The sequence below is a fragment of the Meriones unguiculatus genome, chromosome 11 (genome assembly GCF_030254825.1).
Source record: "Meriones unguiculatus strain TT.TT164.6M chromosome 11, Bangor_MerUng_6.1, whole genome shotgun sequence".
NCBI lineage: Eukaryota > Metazoa > Chordata > Mammalia > Rodentia > Muridae > Meriones > Meriones unguiculatus.
Genome location: NC_083359.1, coordinates 37,501,666 through 37,520,619, shown reverse-complemented (window position 1 = coordinate 37,520,619; position 18,954 = coordinate 37,501,666). Strand labels below are relative to the sequence as shown.

The 18,954-nt window shown below is 46.9% G+C and overlaps 1 protein-coding gene and 1 long non-coding RNA gene across 2 annotated transcripts in view; both read right to left on the bottom strand.

Annotated features, from left to right (window-relative positions):
- Window positions 1-3,620: 3,620 nt before the first annotated feature.
- LOC132646327 (uncharacterized) lies at window positions 3,621-5,967 on the bottom strand. The gene is made up of 2 exons (XR_009584492.1): window positions 4,272-5,967; window positions 3,621-3,925 (listed from the first exon to the last, which is right to left on the bottom strand). It is a non-coding gene; the product is annotated as an uncharacterized LOC132646327 (long non-coding RNA).
- Window positions 5,968-16,973: 11,006 nt separating this feature from the next.
- Window positions 16,974-18,954, bottom strand: part of Ergic1 (endoplasmic reticulum-golgi intermediate compartment 1) — a 96,012-nt gene continuing 94,031 nt past the window's right edge. The window contains exon 10 of the mRNA XM_021635611.2: window positions 16,974-18,874. Within this exon, the coding sequence (XP_021491286.2) occupies window positions 18,767-18,874 (108 nt within the window). The 3' untranslated portion in view covers window positions 16,974-18,766. The remainder of the gene's footprint in view (window positions 18,875-18,954) is intronic.

The following is an 18,954-nucleotide window of genomic DNA, read 5'->3' as shown; positions in this document are numbered from 1 at the left end:
CGGCGCACGAAAGTTCCGCCCCTTGCGCTTAGCGTAACTCGTCCACCGAGCTCCGCCTCTTGGGCTAGAGCCCCGCCCTCACCTGGCCTGAGTCAAAGGTGCGGCTGCTTGGAGCTTGTCAGAGCTTGCCAGCCTCCAGGGGATTAGCAAAGTTTTCTGGCAAGAATTTAGGGCCATTTCGGTGATGTGTTATTTACAGTTTTACCTGTATTTTGCGCGCAGTCAGAAGGAGCAATAGTAGATTACTGTTCTAGAGTCCTGTGCCAGGCTCCTGACTGTAAGCTTTGCATTCTTCTGTAGTCCACGAACTCCTCAAAATCGCCATCCCCACTGCAAGTGAAGAACTTGATCGCAGTCACACTGCTAAGTGGGAAGGGCCAGGATTCAACTCCCGACTATAAGCTTTCAAGGCACAGCCTCTTGACTGTTGGTGCTAATAGTATGTCTTGTACGGGTCTGGGTTACATAAATTCGTCAGACGATCCTCTGAAAGGTCACGTCCAGGGGTGAGCAGAGACCTCCAAACAGGCCACAGCGCAGACTGATAGCCGCCTGTGGTCATAAGGCTTCAATAAGCGTAGGAATGACACAGAAATACCGGAGCTGTGCCTGTCAGCATCCTAGTAGGCTCCTCACACCCTGAACTTCCTTAGGCACAGAGGAGGGACACAATTCTCAGAGGCGTTCTTTTTTTCTTTTTTCATGGGAACGGGGTCCGGTTATGTGGAACGGTCTGGCCTCCAACTCCCTAGTGCTTGGATTGCAGACAATCCACCTTGTTGAGCTGAGGATGATTTTGAAGAAGCTCACAGACAGAGCAAGGTGGAAAGGAGCTCTGTCGCTGAGTTTCACTGAATCCAGTGTGATGGACTGTGGGCCATCTCTCCTCATTTCTTCAACAAGTAGAATGGATTCCGGGATTAATAGGAATCTTCAGCAGCTGTACCAGCTTTTAAAATGATTTGAAGACTTTAACTGTCCTGCACGCTTGGCAGTTAAAACTAGACGGCCTTAGAAACAAAACAAAACAAAACAAAAATGTATTCTTTCGGAATTCTGTACTAGGTATTTTGCTTCTTTGTTTAAGGGAGAAACATTTCTTTTGAATCATTTGGTATCCTTTGTGCTGATATTGCTTTCCTGCAGAACTCAGCTCAGAAGAAATGATAATGGTAAAGCCAAGCGCCACCAAGGCCTGTTTCCTACTGTTAGGACATGTGCGTGTCTGTGTAGGACCTTGTTCAAACTTTTCACAGTGTCCAGCCTGTGGCTGAGGGTAGCTATGAATGTGGTCCAACACAGAATCTTAAACCTTTTGGCGGGGGAGGGTGTGGGGTGTGTGACTCAATCGTGCGATTCTCGGGTGTGAACTTTGTAGATGACAATGTCACATCGGGATGTCATAAGGACGGATGTGCCTACAATTGCCCCTGGAGAACAGGCGCTGTTCAGCCACTTGTGGCTGGGGGTGTACTGGATGTAGAACATGCCCACTGAACCACGTTGCAGCTGAACTGAGTAAGCAAGACAGCCTGAGGTCAGCCAGAACTGAAGGAGAGAACTCAGCTCGTTCCAGCTTCCCTCCACACGGCACTTCTTGTTTCCTTAAGATCTGCTATGATACACGTAGCATACAATTTGTCCTGAGACTGCCTTAAAGAAATTGTTTACATTACTGTTCAAACAATCTCTAGGATTCACACCAGAGCCAGGGAGAGGCTCGTCCCTGTGATGCCCTCTCAAGTGCTAGGATTACAGACAAGTACTACCATGCTTTCTAGATGTTTCTCCTATCAGTTAAACATCAGCCCTCCCACCAGCCCGTCTCAGTGTGCTTGTCTGTTCTAGGAATCTCCTAAAGGAGGAACACTTGTCGGTACACGGTGGGCTTATTTCACTTAGCATATCTTCAAGGTTTATCCATGTTTGTGTGTGAGAGAGACAGAGAGGGAGGGAGGGAGGGATTTTTTTTTTTCCAGATAGTGTTTCTCTGTGTAGCCTTGGCTATCCTTACTCGGTTTGTAGACCAGGATAACCTGGAACTCACAGAGATCTGCCTGCTTCTGCCTCTGTCTCGGCCTCCCTGAGTGCTAGGATAAAAGGTGAGCCATAGCGCCCAGCTGAATTTTCTTAAGACAGGGTTTGGGAACTGGAGAGATGGCTCAGAGGTTAAGAGCACTGGCTGCTCTTCCAGAAGTCCTGAGTTCAGTTCCCAGAAACTACATGGTGGCTCACAACCATCTATAATGAGATCTGGTGCCCTCTTCTGGTGTGCAGGTGTACATGCAGGCAGAACACTGTATACATAATATATTGAAAAAAAAACAAAAAAACAAAAACAGGGTTTGACTACATAGGCTAGGCTGCCCTAAAACTGAAACTTGTGGTTCTCCTGTCTCCAACTACTGAATTTTAAAAATAGCTGTTTTTAAGGCTGATAGTCCATTGAATGTACATTGTTAAATCAATCTGCTCCAGGTCATGCACTTAAAAACAGGCCAAACTAGTATCAGAACTCAGTCTGAAGCTGTAGTCTCTGTTCCTCTAGAGAACTCTTACACAGCTCTACACACTTAGTTTAGTATGAAATATAACTTTTACCCAACTTTTACACTCCAAAACTTAAGCTGATTGAGAATGAAGACAACACTCTATAGAAAATAACTACAACACGGGGCTAGAGAGCTAGCTTAGTGCCGAAGAGCACTAGCTGCTTTTCCAGAGGACTCTGGTTTCAATTGCAGCATTCACAGTGGCTCACAACCATTTGGGGGTTTGTGATGTCTTCTTCTGTCCTCCGACATCGCATACATAATAGTACACAGATATACACATAGGCAAAACACCTACGCTAACATTAAATCTCAAAATACTCAAAATAACAAAAACCACAAACACAGAACTAACTTCCTAGTTAAGCTGCTCACCCTCGCTCAGCAGGTTACACCTCTAGGTGATATGCAACCATTCTATAAACTGGGTATATATTCTATAGAAACGAATCAAGTTTGTATGGATCTAAGAATTACCAAAGTTCACGTGAAACACACACATCACCCTCGGGAATGCAAGTGAAAGGATGGACACTAATGGTAACGAGCATGTGAACTCCTACAGTTGGGCCAGGTTGGTGAACTGACACTTCAGTTTTCACAGCCTTAAAGACAGGCACTGCTTGCCTATGATGCTGACATTCAGGAGGCAAGGGAATCATGATTTCAGGGCCAGCCAGCTACGGTCACATCATAAGACCTTACCTAAAAATTACAATAATTTGCTGGGCGCAGTGGCATAGTGGGCCTGTAATCCCAGCACTCAGGGAGGCAGAGGCAAGTGGATCTCTTTAAGTTTGAGGCCAGTCTGATCTACAAAGCAAGTCCAGGACAGCCAAGGCTACCCAAGAGAAAGCCTGTCTTGAAAAACCAAAAAACCAAACAAACAAAAAAATAAAACAAGAAAGAGTAATTCTTGCTTTTCTTTCTTCTTAATTCAGTTCAATTTTTTTTTTTCAAAGAGGTTGCTGCTTTTGCTATTGCTGGATTGCTGTTTGCCAGACTGTTGGAATCCTGATATGGATGAGATGGCTTTAATTTGTAAAATAATGCAAATGCCACTTGGAATTAGGAAATGGTTCCAGTTTTTATTCATAATTTATCAAAACTGCAAAAGGAGATTTACAGAATGATAGGTCAGTAGCCAAACAGGTGGAAAGAGAGACACAATCAGGCACGCTTTGAAAAGCTCCTAAGAGGCTGGCACGAGACTCCGGCTGCGGTTAGCTGTGGCTGCATGACAGCTTGTGTTCACGTTTGCATTCTCAGTGAGCTCCTTATATTGGCCTTTTTCTTTCCTAACTTGCGGAGACTTGGCTTTGCATTCAAGAATTATTTTCCTTTTTTTTTGGTTCCAGCCCGGTGATAACCACCTGTTAGGAAACAAAACAATTTTAAGTTGAAGGAATTTATAATCTCCATAATCCCAAGCAGTGGAGCCTCCTGTGGGCTCCTCCTGCCAGGCAGCTTGAAGACCCTGGATTCTCTGAGGTTCCCACAAGACCATGTAGGCAGGTCAGTGATGTGTTGACAAGGGATGGAAATTTTGCTTACATCCCTGGCTGTCAAGGTACACTGCTTTGAAGAAAATCTGGATTCTCAGCAGCTACTGGGTAATAATGCAGAAAGACAAAGCCCTAACCACTCAATGCACAGATCTGAGACTAAGAGAAGAAAGCAGTGTGAAATGAGAGTTCAAAGGTGAAAAGCGAATCTTACCTGGGTGGGGAGGCTCAGGAAGAGAGCTTTGCCCTTTTCTCTCAGAACTTCTAGTGAACTAGTGACGCTTAGAATGCATGGGCCCTCCTGCCATCTACTTGGTGATACAGCCATCATGAAGAATGGCAAAACAGGCAACACGGTAACCCCAGCACTGGGGAGGCAGAGGCAGGTGGATCTCTGTGAGTCTACAGAAAGAGTCCAGAACAGCCAAGGTTACACACAGAGAAACCTTGTCTCGAAAAACCAAAAAAAAAAAAAAAAAAAAAAAAAATTCTCAGTACTCAGAATCCAGAAGCAGGCAGATCTTGGAGATCAAGGCTAGCCTGGTCTACAGAGTGAGTTCCAAGATAGCCAAGACTACAAAGAGAAACCGCGCAATGGAAGTTTTGGTTTCTTTAAAAACTCAGTTATGTAATATGTTTTTGTTTTAATCCCAGGTTTAGTCTGGGCTTTAGCTTGTCCACAGCTGATAACTGCCTCCTGCGGGCTAGCCTCTTTGTCAGCTGATAACAGCCCGCCTTGTGCAGCACAGGGCTAAAAACAGGAGAGCCCAGAAAGAAAGGGCGGAGGTTTAGAGAGACCAGAGACAGGCAGTGTGGTGGTTTGGAGAGACATGGGAGAGATGCTTTGTGGTGCAGCCGCTTGGAGACAGACTGAGAACCCATTGACCCTAAACAGCTGAGAGAAATTAGGCATCTGCGCCCCTTCTCCCCGCTAACTTTCTCTCTCCTTCCTAAAGTTGGGGGGTTAGAAGGGAGAGGCTTTAAGGAACTCCAAATAAAATAGTTAAAAGTGAGTGCTATAAAAAAAGGGGAGGGGGTGTAATGCAAAACCAGGGTGCCTCTAGATCAGCATTCTCAATCTTCCCAATGCTGTGACCTTTAAGAGTTTTGGCCTTCTCATGCTGTGCCCACTTGATGTAGATGACATACTGATTTCTGTACACGTGGACTACCTTGCTGATCTTTGCAAGTGTCCTCAAACCACCTAGGACAGCACAGCACACCAAGGAAGCTGTCAGGAACAGCTTCAGGGGCTAAATGTGCACATGACTGAACAAAAGCTGCCTTGCAGACAGAGCTGGCTATCTTTGTGTTGTGTACTCGTGTTATGGTTGTTTATGTGGAGATTCACCCTTCTTTCCTTCTCTTCCTCCTCCTCCTCTTCCTTCTCTTCCTTCCCTGGACTCATTCTGTAGACAAGGCTGTATTTTTATTTTTTATTTTTTTTTTTAAATTTAAGGGAGAACAGAAATCTTGCTCTGCCAAGGACAGTCATTACAGAAGTCTTGAAATTAAAAAATACAGGGCAGGTAAGATGGCCCACCAGATAAAAACCATTGTTGCCAAGCCTGAGGACATGAGTTCCATCACTGGGGCCCACACAGTAGAGAGAACTCACTCCTGAAAGCTGTCCTCTGACATCCATATGTGCACCGTGGCATATATGTATCCATACACATAACACAAATAAATAAAATGTTTAAAAGAAAAAGGTGTAAAAAAATGTAATCATTCTCCAAGTATGGAGACAGAAGCTCAGGTTTTGCACATTAGGCAAGTTCTACCACTGAGACACGCACTGCAGCTCTCAACATTGAAACCTAAGATGCTGTTGAAGAAATTATACAGAGTATCAGGCAACCATTTGAAACCCACAGTTTTTGTAACTGTAAGACAGGACTGGGGATGCATGCAAGAGCACTTGCCTGTTACGCACTGGGCTCAGACCCCAGCACCATAAACACAAAACTTCTGTGGCAGACAGTGAAGTTGGCGGTGGAGGATGTGCACAGGGCTAGGAGAATGTGCACAGGGCTAGCATGGTAGCACAAGCCAACAGTTCCAGCACAGGAAGATCAGAAGTTCAAGGTCATCCTCAGCTACATGTTCTTGTTCTGTAGTTAACTTGAGTTTCAGTTTCTTCATATCTAAAAGAAAACACAAGTCATAACGCATAAATATATATGTTTAAACTTGTTTATATCATGTTTTATATTTGTTTAGTTAATAATTTTTTTCCTATTCAACAAGTATTGGCTGACTGAGGCCTGCTGGGTGCCAGGCTCTGGACTGAGACCAGGCAACAAACAAGACAGCTCTCTGGCACATGGCGCTTCAGTGTGAGAGGTGGTGAGCAGCAAGTAAACAGACAAATGTAATCACTGCTCAGAGGAGACATGAGAAGTGACTCAAATGGCTGACACAGATGGCTTTTACCACTGTAGGATGAATGTTGGGATTACAGGGAGAGGAGCCGACTCTGCCAGGGCTAAGAGTGTCACTTACGGAGTGAGATGAGATATGTCACTTACAGAGATACAGAGGCTGAGAGGAAAATCAGATTTTAGGAGCAGCAGGAGTATTAGGATCGAGACTGTTCTGGAGGTCTGAACCTCTGTCTCTGTAGCAGGGTGCCTGCCTAGCAGGCGTAAGGCCCCTGGTTTGCTTCCTAGCACCACAACTAACAAACAACAAAACCCCCAGGTTAAGCTAAACAGTGACATCCTGTCTCAAATTACTTGTTATCACAGAGCACACATTTAAAGCTTGGAGAACAGAATGCTACCTATTAATGGATCTGTCTAGGTAGAGAATATCAAAGAGAAATGTGAGACCAAACCCAGACCTTGGTGAACCCCAGGAGTTTGGTTTCAGAGGGGAGAGATAACCAGAAAAGGGGTCTGAGAAGCTGCAAGCATCTGTAAGCATGAACTCAACTATGGCGGTGCTACCGCTAATGAATGTGGCTGCTGGACTTAGCCACAGAGGTCACTGGTACCCTCAGCCCAGGCAGGTTTTATAAGGCAACATGGACAGGAATGAGACTGGAGAGCACCCACTAGTGATTGGCAGGACGGCATACCCTTCCCCCAGCCAGGACAAGGTCTCCTGGCTGTTCTGGAACTTGCTATATAGAACAGGCTGGCCTCAAACTCAGAGATTTGCCTGCCTCTGTCTCCTTAGTGACGGGACTAAAGGTGTGCACTACCATGCCTTGCTAGTATAGACAACTCTTTTGAGAGTCTGGGCTATAAAATGGGGAACAGAGCAGTAGCAGGAAGGAAATGTGGAGAGAGAAGAGAGTATGAATTTTCCAGTTGTTTTGCAAATTAGAATAATGTCAAAGGTTACTGTCACCTGAAGTTATCTGACTTTCTCCTTTAAATAAGGTAAACATGCCAGGTGCGGTGTTACACGCCTTTAATCTCAGCACTTGCGGGGGCAGAGGCAGGTGGGTTTCTGAGTTCTAGGCCAGCCTGGTCTACAAAGTGAGTCCAGGACAGCCAGGGCTACACACCGAAACCCTGTCTCGAAAAACCAAAAAAAAAAGGTAAACATTTTCAGGTTCATATTGGTTTTTCAAGACAGGGTTTCTATGTGTAGGCCCGCCTGTCCTAGAATTAGGCTGGCTTCAAATTTAAGAGATTGTCTGCTGCTGCTTCTTCGGGAAAAAAAACAAATGGCGGATGATGCTGGTACAGCAGAAAGACCAGAGGACACAGGGGTCCAGGATTGGGAGGCCAGGATGGCTTCTGCAGAGGATTTGGCAGTGGTCTTAGGGGCCGTGGTATGTGGTCATGGAGCTCGTGGAGGTAAAGCCGAAGACAAGGAGTGGATCCCTGTCACCAAGCTGAGTCACCTGGTTAAGGACATGAAGATCAAGTCCTTATAGGAGATCTACCTATTCCCCCTGCCCATTAAGGAATCTGAGATTATTGACCTTTTCCTGGGTGCATCCCTAAAGGATGAGGTTCTAAAGATCATGCCAGTGCAGAAGCAGACATGGGCGGGACAGCAGACCAGGTTCAAGGCTTTTGTCACTTTTGGGGACTACAATGGTCATGCTGGTCTTGGCATAAAGTGCTCCAAGGAGGTAGCCACTGCCATCCGAAGAGCTATCATCTTGGCCAAGCTTTCCATCATCTCTGTGTGGTGAGGCTACTGGGGAACAAGATTGGCAAGTCCCAACTGCTCCGTGCAAGGTGACAGGCCACTGTGGCTCTGTCTTGGTGCCTCTCATCCTTGGCCCCAGAGGCACTGGCATCGTCTCTGCTCCTGTGCCCAAGAAGCTACTGATGATGGCTGGTATGGATGACCAGCTACACATCAGCAAGGTGTTACGCTGCCACCCTGGGCCACTTTGCAAGGCCACCTTTGATGCCATCTCCAAGACCTACAGCCCTGACCTCTGGAAAGAGACTGTGTTTACCTGATCAACTGTGTTCACTGATCAACTTACGAAAACCCACACCACAGGGGCTTCAGAGGACCCAGGCTCCAGCTATGGCTACCACATAAGGAGTTTTTTATACAAGAAAAATAAAGTGAATTAAGTCTGTTAAAAAAAAAAAAGCCTGCTTCTGCCTCCGAAGTGTTGAAATTTAAGGCATGTGTCATTCACTAAATGATATGTATAAGTCTTTATATGTCACATGGCTGCAGTGCCCATAAGACCACGGCATGGGATCCCCTTGCAGCTGGAGTTCCGGGCAGTTGTGAGCTGCTGGACATGGGTTTTGGGAGCTAACCTCACATTCTCTGCAAGAGCAGAACACGCTCCTAAGTGCTGAGCCCAGCCAGCCTATCGCCAGCCTTGCCCTTTCTATTTCACTCCAGCTATACTTTCACACTAACTGGCCACCCAAACATCACATGTCCGATACACAGACCCCTTCACTTTATCTCACTTCATTCTCTAAAATGAAGGTTCTCAGCTGGGGAAGGGCATCTAACAGGACCTGGTGATACTCTGCTTGTGACAGTGGCAAAGTGGACTCAGTGCTACCAGTGCCAAGAAGGCAGAGGCCAGGGATGCCGTTAGCATTTTGCAATGGAAAAGGGGGGAAAAGGGGGAGCTTTCCACAACTACCCTGACCAAGAAGAAGCCCTGTGCAATTGAGAGCTTCCCAGAGCAGGGGCTTCCTCAGTCCTGCTCACTGCTAATGTCCTGAAGGATGAGTGTCTGGTAAGGGCACAGGAGTACTCCTTCTGGCAACCAATCTAGTCTCTGACCATGTCACGTCCCATGTCCCCAACTCCACCCTGTCACATATCCTCCAGTCATAGGGAACATATAATCTTTTGATGGTTTCTGCACCACTGACTTCCCTCCCACATCTAGTATCACCGCACAGTCAACCTCCATGGATGCCTGCCCACCAATTCCACCAAACTCAAGAGATACTACAGCATTTTCTCCTTCCAAGACTGGCTCAAGAAGCCATCATTAGTTATACTTGGCAAACTAAAGGCCAAAAGGGCTAAACTGAGAGAGCAGAAGTTTGCTGTCTTGGCATGCAAAGACAGCATCACCATTACTGAAGATCTGAATGTTATGGTGTTATGGTGTCCACTTAGATCCAACACAACTCGAACATCAGGTCAATGCAGGTGACAAAAAATGTATTATAATCAAGCCCCTACTGGTCGATCAGGGCCACAGAACAGACTCGGGAGGTGAACTGCAACCCCGAGGCAGAATAGCACAGAATATTTAAATTTGCAAACCACAAACATCTGTGCCAAGCTATTGTTACATTTTTTTTCCACCAATCAGGAAAGAAGTTGGTTCCTGGGCCTGGGAACATGAACTTAGTTTGCCCCTACCAGCAAGATGGAGAAGCTGTCTCTGAGATGGCTGGCCTCAGACAACTGTCTCCTTACAAGTTGTCCCTGAGGTGGCTGGCCTCAGACACTGTCTCCTTAGAACAGAAGCTGTTCGGCTACTGGTTAAGTCCCAGCTCCCGCACGGGTAGGGCCCTTGACCTTAGTGATTAAATGGAGTCTGAAAACAAAACAGCAGTATTCAGAACAAGTTTCTTTTGCTTGTCCCCAACACTCTGAGGCAGGTCAGACGCTGTAGTCACCTTGCTGAGGTCTTGGGGGTATGTGACTCCTGCCTAATTTCATGTTAAGGAGGTGACTGAGCCATATGCCCCTGAGTAACTAGAACTCGAGGACGCCTGGATGTACCTGGACCTCGTCGTCCTTGCGGATGGGCATGGAGCGGATGCAGGTCCTTGGACAGCCGGGAAGACATGGTCTTCCGGAGCACGTAGGAGGGGCCATTGAGATGGAGTTTGAGGCTTATGCTGCGGTCCCAGGTCACCAAGGGATGGGACTTCCCGGTGACGGCCCGGTTTCTATCCAGGATGAGATCCTAGCTCCGGCGAAGAGCGCGCAGAGCCGGATATGACGTTTCCTTGTGGCGCAAGCGCAGAAGGGATGGGAGACTCCGCTTCCTGCCGCGGGAAATCGGGACAGCGCCCTCTGCGGCTGGAGTTGAGCCTCGGCGCGGACAGGGTGAGCCTCAGGCTGGAACCCCTAATACCGCTTTGTAGGGCTTGAAATAGAAGCTCATTGATGCTTCTCTGGCTTCTGCTTTCGGTTTTGTGGTTGGGAACCGAACCCAGGGCTTTGGGACCCTTTCTAGCCTGACCTGGTGTCTTAGATCTGTCATTCCAGTACTAAGGAGATGGGGCTCAGGGGATGAGAAATTCAAAGCTAGCCTGGGCTGTATGAGACCCTCTCTCAAAAACAGGACCTATTCTTTTGGGTAGTTAGAGAGACAGGCATTAGCCAACTTGGAGGCCACTGAAGATGGACTCTCTTCGTCCGGATCAGCTTGGTTTCCCCCCCTCCTCTTTTCCTTTCCTTTCTTTTTTTTTTTCCTTCTTTTCTTTTCTTTTCTTTTCTTTTCTTTCCTTTCCTTGTCTTTTCCTCTTCCTTTCTTTCCTTCCTTCCTTCCTTCCTTCTTCCTTTCTTTCTTCCTTTCTCTCACTCTCTTTCTTTCTGCTTTGTTTTTTGTTTTTTTCGAGACAGGGTTTCTCTGTGCGGCCCTGACTGTCCTGTACTCACTTTGTAGATCAGGCTTCAGGCTGGCCTCGAACTCAAAGAGATCCTCCTGTCTCTGCCTCCCTGGGTCCTGGAATCAATAGGCGTGCGACCCAGCACCAGGCTTGTGGGGTCTGTTTTCTTGATAACATACCAAGTTTAAGAAAGGGAAGCACCTCAAACCACCCCTTCTTAAGATTTAAAATACCAGCTCCCACAGTGGCGCACTCATGTAATCCCAGCTCTCAGGGAGGCAGAGGCAGGAGGATCTCTGTGAGCTCAAGGCAAGCCTGGTCTACAAAAGCAAGTTCTGCACAGCCAAGGACATACACAGAGAAACCCTGTCTCGAAAAACAAAAACAAAAACAAAACAAAAAAAAAGGAAATGGAGGATACTTAGTAAGGTACTAAAATGCCGACCTTACTCGCTGTCACACATTGGGGCACTGTCATTTCCTGAAGGCAGCTCTTCCCCGCCCCCTTTACTCAACCCTCTACCCTCCACCCTCCACACACCCCCCCACCCCTTACCCCAAGCTGCTTTCAGACTTCCATTGCATGGCCTGCTGCATTCGACCCTTTCTTGGTAGCAGCGGAGATTTACATCTTGCCTACCTTGTTTTTTCTAAAATTCCCATAAGATGGTTCTCAACTTCCTTCTGGGTCCATTTTCTAAAAATTACTTTTATCGATAAGACTAAAGCTCCCTGGCTGTAGAGAGGCTCAGAGGTTAAGCATACTGACTGTTCTTCCAAAGGTCCTCAGTTCAATTCCCAGCAACCACATGGTGGCTCGTAACTATCTAGAATGAGATCTGGTGCCCTCTTCTGGCCTGCTGGCACATATGCAGGCAGAACACTGTATGAATAATAAATACACCTTAAAAAAAAAAGACTAAAACTCACCCTCTATTTCCCAGTAACACTTATCTCACTCAACCACACACAGCCCCCATTCCTTGTTGATATCGTTTTAGTTTCTCGTCATTCCCGAACACCCCACCCCCATCGCCCTCCACAAAGGAGTCTGTATTAGTCACATGGGTGTGTACTGCCTAGTTGTTCTCAGCACCCTGGTTACAGAACCTCCCTCCACAGATATTCAAGCCCATTCCATCACAAATCTTGCATATATATATACACACACATATATATATATACTGTATACTTAATACTTCATACTTAATATCCTTCATACTTAATCCTTCATACTTAATCATGCCTAGCTATAACACCTACTACAATGTAAAGACTGTATGAGTTCTTATGCTGTATTGCTTAGGAAATGAAAAGAAAAATCTGTCCATGTTCAGTATAGACGGACATTTCTTTAGTGTAGGCGTTTGCCACCTGTGTCTGGTTCACTTTTCTGTGAAACGTGCCCATGTGGCAGGCTGATTGTCCATTGTGCAAATTCTTTAAACACCATGACACACCTTTCAAAAGCCATCTGACTGGCTTCTTCAGAATTACTAAGAAGTTCAAAATGCAAAAATTTGGGCCCTACTACAGTTCTATAAAAACACAGTGCTTTTTTAAATAGAGTTATATCTAAATCAAATTTTAATTAAAATATAATTTTAATTTATTGGTGCTGGCAATTGAACCCAGTAACTCAACATATTAAACATACACTCTACCATTGACTTAAACTTCCCTGTCTCCCAAATTTGAACTTTTAAAAAAGCGTTCTCTCACCTTCTGAAAGATTTTGAGGCGACCTAAGGTTTGGGGATTTTTTTTTCATACCCCTCCATTGTTTGTTTAGCTCTTGGATCATAAAGTCATCCCTGGTCCCAAGTGTGACTTTTTTGATGGACCTGGAAACTGCCTGCTTTGTAGTCCTAATTCTCTGATTTGTAGAATGAGTATGATCTTAGTAGGTCGTTGTGAGAATTAAATGAGTTCCCAAAAACGTTCAGAACAGTGTTTGGTACAGAGCAGTTATAACCAGTCTTCCTAAGAAAAGCAGGTGTGTGACTCTCACTCCAGCGTAATCCAAAAGACAGCCTTTACATCCACTGTCATCTTCACACTTAGACGTTTTATGCTGGGGACTGGCGCTCAGAGCTCAGACTAAATTAATTACAATGCTGCAAACCCTTAGCTTTTCGTTTGATGAAAACATAAGCGATGCACCACGCTGGTGACAGAATGAGGTGTGCTTTCTCAACCTTTTTTTTTTTTTTTAAACTGCTTGAGAGCTTTGGGAAAGAACCGGGTCACCATCCTGGGAGTCCGTGGCCGCCCCGCGCCCACCCCCGAGTGCCACATCTGCCCCTCCTCAGCCCTGCGGCTCCTAAATTGGAAGATTGCTGGGAGCGCGGGCGCCACCTGCAGGTTTGTCAGATTGTGTCCAGGCTGCGCATCCTCTGGGCGGAAAGTCTTGCTCCCGGCTGTGCCTGCCCTGTGAGGGAGGCACCAGCGCTGTGACAGCCCCTCCCTGAACAATGTAGCGGTGAGGAGGGAGGGAAAGAGCTTCCGGTTTCCGCTGTTTTCATCTTAGTAGCCCATAGTGCTTATTCTGTGCAAAGTTTTAGTCGTTCATCGTCTCTACACCTCTTCACTCCCCATCCCGGCCCATCCAGTCACTGTACATCTGCTGAACACCTGCTTTGTACCAGATTCTGGATATGAGGTTGCAATATTCACTAAACAAATGGAGACCATAAGATGCAGAAAGCACGTCTTGCCCAAAGCCAAAAACCCACCTGCACACTGGTCCTGTGCACATCCCTAGCTTATTAGGGTTGGTAATACGAAGTGAAATTGTTCGACACCAGTATTGCTGGAGCTCTGACTATTGCAGGGTCCTGTTTAGTACTTTAATCTGGAGACCTCTGCAATCAGTGTTGGAGATTTTTGGAGGAAGTCTCCACCTGGGCAAAATATGCTGCTGCGGTTAACGCTGCACTGCGCTGCCATCCACTGTCAGTGGGTCCAGGCTTGCAATGGTTTGGGGAGGGTGTCCATCAGTGACCTCGGCAGAGCGCTGTGATTAAAGGTGCGCTCCACCGCACCCAGCGTCCACCAGTGGAAACACAGGGGCACGTGGGCGCATGACTGTGCACAGCAGGCTCACAGCTTCTCTTCACAGTGGTCCTTCATGGCGATGACTCCATTCTTCACCTCCTGGCTCTTTTACCTCACATTCAAGTCATTCCCGACATGTTTCCTCAAATGTGTATTCACTTACTGATTTATTTGGCATCTTCGTGAAGCCCTGTACTCTAATTCTGTTATGTTCCCAGACCCTCACAGATTGTTTCAAAGCAATGGCTCTCGACCTGTGGGTCGTGACCCCTCCAGCAAACATTTCCAAAAGGGTTTATATTATGATTTATAACAGTAGCAAGATTACAGTTATGAAGTAGCAACGAAAACATGACTTCATAGTTGGGGGTCACTGCAACACGAGGAACTGTATTAAAGGGTTGCAGCATTAGGGAGGTAGAGAGCCACTGTTTTAAAAGACCAAAGAAAACAGACAAAAGGCCCTCTTGCTCTGACCCTCTTCCCCCAATTTCTGGCTTGTCCACCTGAGACAGCCCTGATGATCGTGGGGCTGAGGCAGCACCATGTGTTTCTTCACAACCCCATAGTCAGGCAGATCTGGGTTGGAATTCCAACTTTCCCACCTGCTGGCTGTGTAGCTAGGGTGCAATTACGCCTCTGTTTCTTCCTGGCATGCCGAGAATGCCCAATCCTCCCAACGATGGGTTACAATTAAATGCATGACCTCATCAGCAAAGAACTGGCAGGAAACAGCTGTGGGGAGGAAAGGGGTCTTCAGAGAATGTTCTCCTTTACCTATGTTCTCTCTCACATCCGTACACTGTCTATCTTCAGATAAGGAACCTTCTAGAAGTACGCATCAGGTTTCTTTGGTTGTTTTGGTGCTGGGGGAGTAAGCCTAGGGCCTCTAACACTGAGCTACACCTCCAGCCCTAAAACCAGTTTTAAGATAATGCAAATTTGGCCAGACACGGTGGCGCAAACCTGTAATCCCAGCACTCAGAGAGGCAGAGGCAGTCAGATTGCTGTGAATTTGAGGCAGGGCTACACAGAGAAACTAAAACAAACAAACAAACAAAGATAATGTGAATTTCCCCAGTGGTAAACACCTTTAATCCCAACACTTGGGAGGCAGAAGCAGGTGGATCTCTGTGAGTTTGAGGTCGGCCTGATTTATGAAGTGAGTCCAGGATAGCCAGGGCTCTGTAACACAGAGAAACCCTGTCTCAAAACACCAAGAAAAAGTCAATTGTTTATTATTATATGGGGGAAGGGAGGATTGTGTACCATGGCACACAGATGGAAGGCAGAGGACAAACTTTGTGAAGATTTCTCTCTCCTTCCACCTTTCCATGGCTCCTGGGATTGAACTCAAGTCATCAGGTGCCAGCTGGACTATCTTGCTGGCACTTAGATTTTTTTTTTTTTTAATTACATTTACTTATTTACCTGTGTGTATATGTAGTCATATATATTGTGCCATGGCATATGAGGGGCCTAATTCTTCCATATGTGGTTCATCAGGATTGGTAACAAGCTTCTTTACCTGGTGAGCCATCAGATAACAACCCCACCCCTCAATGTTTCTTAAAGGATGTGGCCCTCTAGTGGCCTGTTATTGTTCCTAGCAAATAAAAACAACTTACAGTGACATGAGGGAATAAAACCTCCTCACTTTGAGCGCCACAGTTCACTTCCCAGGCTCCTCCATGATGTGACACACCTCTCCAAGCACTTGGATTCCTCCCCTTGTGGTACTCCTCCACCCCTCCTAGGAGCATATCTGCTCAGGGACCCCAGCCTCTGATATACTCCTCTATGAGTCTGCTCTGCAACCCCTCCTCTACACAAAAAGGAGAAATCACTGAAACAAACAACAACAAAACCAACTAATCTCTTCCATGCTATCTGTCAATTTCAAACACATCTGTCAATGAATCAATCCTGTACCTAGGTGTGTCCGTGGAAAAAGACAATTTATCTGGTGCTCTGTTTTTCAGACATTTGGCATCCCAGGTAGGTCTCCCAAAATTTCTGGTAATGCTACTGCTTGAGGACAGGAAAGGATTCTTTTGTATTTAGCAAGAGTCCTATGGGTGAGCGGACTGCCAGTCTGCATGGGGTGCCTTACCTATAAGCCATCAGCATCAGGACCCCCTCCTGCCAGGGTGAGCCCCTCCTAGGGTGCCCATAGCTAAACTTGGTCAGAAGAAGCCCCCTCTCTAGAAGCTTCTATAACCCTTTATAGATAGTCTGGCTGGGTCGAAGCCAACTAGAATCTTCAAGGTCAATGGTTTGTAACCATCCTATAAGATGTTCTCCATTCTCAACAGACCTTGTCTTCTGCATGTTCTTCTTCGTCTTCCTTTTGTTTGTTGGGTTTTTGTTTGTTTTTTTGTTTTGTTTTGTTTTGTTTTTTGTTTCTCTAGATAGACCAGGCTGGCCTTAAACTCACACAGATCCACTTGCCTTTGCTTCCTGAGTGCTGTGATCAAAGGCATACTCCACCACACCTGGCTTTATTATTCTTTTTTGTTTTTGTGTTTCATGAGAGGGTTTCTGTATAGTCCTGGCTGTCCTGGAACTCACAGAGATCTACCTGGCATTGCTTCCCAAGTGCTAGGATCAGGGTTTCTCTGTGTAGCCTTGGCTGTCCTGGACTCCCTTTATAGACCAGGCTGGCCTCACAGAGACCCACCTGCCTCTGCCTCCCTGAGTCCTGGAGTTACAGGTATGTGCCACCACGACCGGCTTCTCAGCATTTTCAACCTCTGTCTTGTAGAATTAAATTTCACTCTCAGTCCCACTCTAGGCTACCCAGCCAAAACCAATGCAGAGTAACATCAATATTTCTGAAAAGCAGCCTTTTAATCATCTATTTGAACCCAATGGGTGGGAAAGAATCGAAACATATGTCCCCTTGAGAATACCTTTATAACAGGCCAGAGGCGTCTCTTCCACGGGAAACTGATATCCCGTGTCCTCACCAAAATGGGATCACAATTCATACGCATGCCACATATTTCCTGCCCCGTCCCACCCTGCCCCACCCTCCACCGGGGACAGATTCACACACCAAGGGGACTGTTTTCTGAAGCTGTGGAACAGAATGTTTAAAAAAAGATAACTATCCAAGTTGCCAGATACCAGAAATAACTCAGGGGCAGTTTACATACACGAGAGTCAACTCATATAAAAAGGAAAGTTTTGCTAATTGGAATTCAGAGGCAAAATTTACAAATGGCAGAGAATCCAGCTACCCATAGGAGATTATTTAAGAAAAACAGAAAAAAAAAAAAAAAAAAAAAACCAAAAAACTTCCTACTGGAGACTCCCCTTCATTACAAAAGTATGCAAGCAATCTCCATATAAATGAAGCCCAGGCATGCAGCCCTCTCTCTGGACGTGAGAGCATAGCTAAAATTCTCTGGATAGAAGTCATGCCTGGACCATTGCCCCTCCCATTAGGGGGGAAAAAAAAAGGACTGATGAGGTGGGTGACAGGGAAGGGATCCACCTCAGGAGAAAGTGGAGACACTGGAGCCCCCCAAGGGGCTGGGGATGAGTTGGTGTGTGCTCAGCTAATAGGGGGGTCTCTATGGCAAGTGGGTCGAAGGTGCTGGACATCCCTCGGGAGCCCGCAAGGTGGAGGTGCAAAGAGAAGCTGGCCCGCTTCACGCTTCACTTCCCCAGCTAAGGCCTCAGGACCAAAGGTTGATGTCAAGACATGATCGGTTGTGATTTGCAGGAAAGGATGGTTCTGGATTGTAGAGAAGTGCACAAACTGTGCCTTCTGTGGTCCTCCCAGGATGACCTCCCAGCCACATGGCCCTTTCCCTTGGCAGAATGTAATGGGGGGTGGGGAGGAGAGGAGAGGCTTCACGATGGGAACCAGCCCCTTCACCAAGAAATGCTATTGCCACATAGCACAGCGGCTGAGGCACATTGGTGAGGGATTCAGAAGAGCAAGGACAAAAGAAGGGGCACCTATGAGCTGCCTCAGGACTGCCAGGCAAATCTGAGTCTCCACCATTCTGCCAAGCAATTGGGCATCTGCTTCATAGAACGAGGCAGGGGTAGGGCAAGAGAAAAGACCTGGGCTCAGGGCTGGGCATGAAGCAATGGGGCAGAAGCAAGTTCCAGCTAAGGAGCTGTATCTAGGGGCTTGCCTGCCAAGTACCATTCCGTGTTGAAAGTGCCAGGGAGCAGTACCTTTGGGCAGCCTGGTCCCAAGGCCGAGAGCTCAGGTTGGCTGCTGGGCAAGAAATCAGGCTGTTAATGTGTCCGAATGGTGGGGGCTTAAGATTGTCAAAGCCTGTCTGAAAGCTGGTCTGTGTGGACTCTAGGCTATTCCCTAACAGAGAAAAGACTGCAGCCTTCCCACGGGGTCACCAGCATCCCTGGAGTACTTCCCCATGCTTGACTCTGGTCTTGAGGCCCTGCAGGGAAGGGAACACCATGACTCCAGGCAGTGTTAATTTATCTAAAACACGGGCAAAGAGGTAGCTGCGGAACCTTGTGCCACCCGTTCCCACCCACCCCCTCCTCCCACACACACGGGGCCAGAGAAGGCAGAAGGAGATAGGACGCTGGAGGCAGGGCTAGAGGGGTTCCTGGTCCTCAGTCACGGGGTGCCAAGATGTCAGTGGATCTTGCCCAGCTGGATCTTCTTCCACGCTTCCGAGGCTGTGAAGATGCAGGAGTCCAGGATGCCAGCCACAGTGAAGGTCCCGCCAATGATGGCACAGATCTGCAAGGGGGCGAGAGGACAGAGTGTGTCAGAGATCAGTGCCCGAGAGGCACCAGGCGGTGCCCCTCCTGCATCACAAG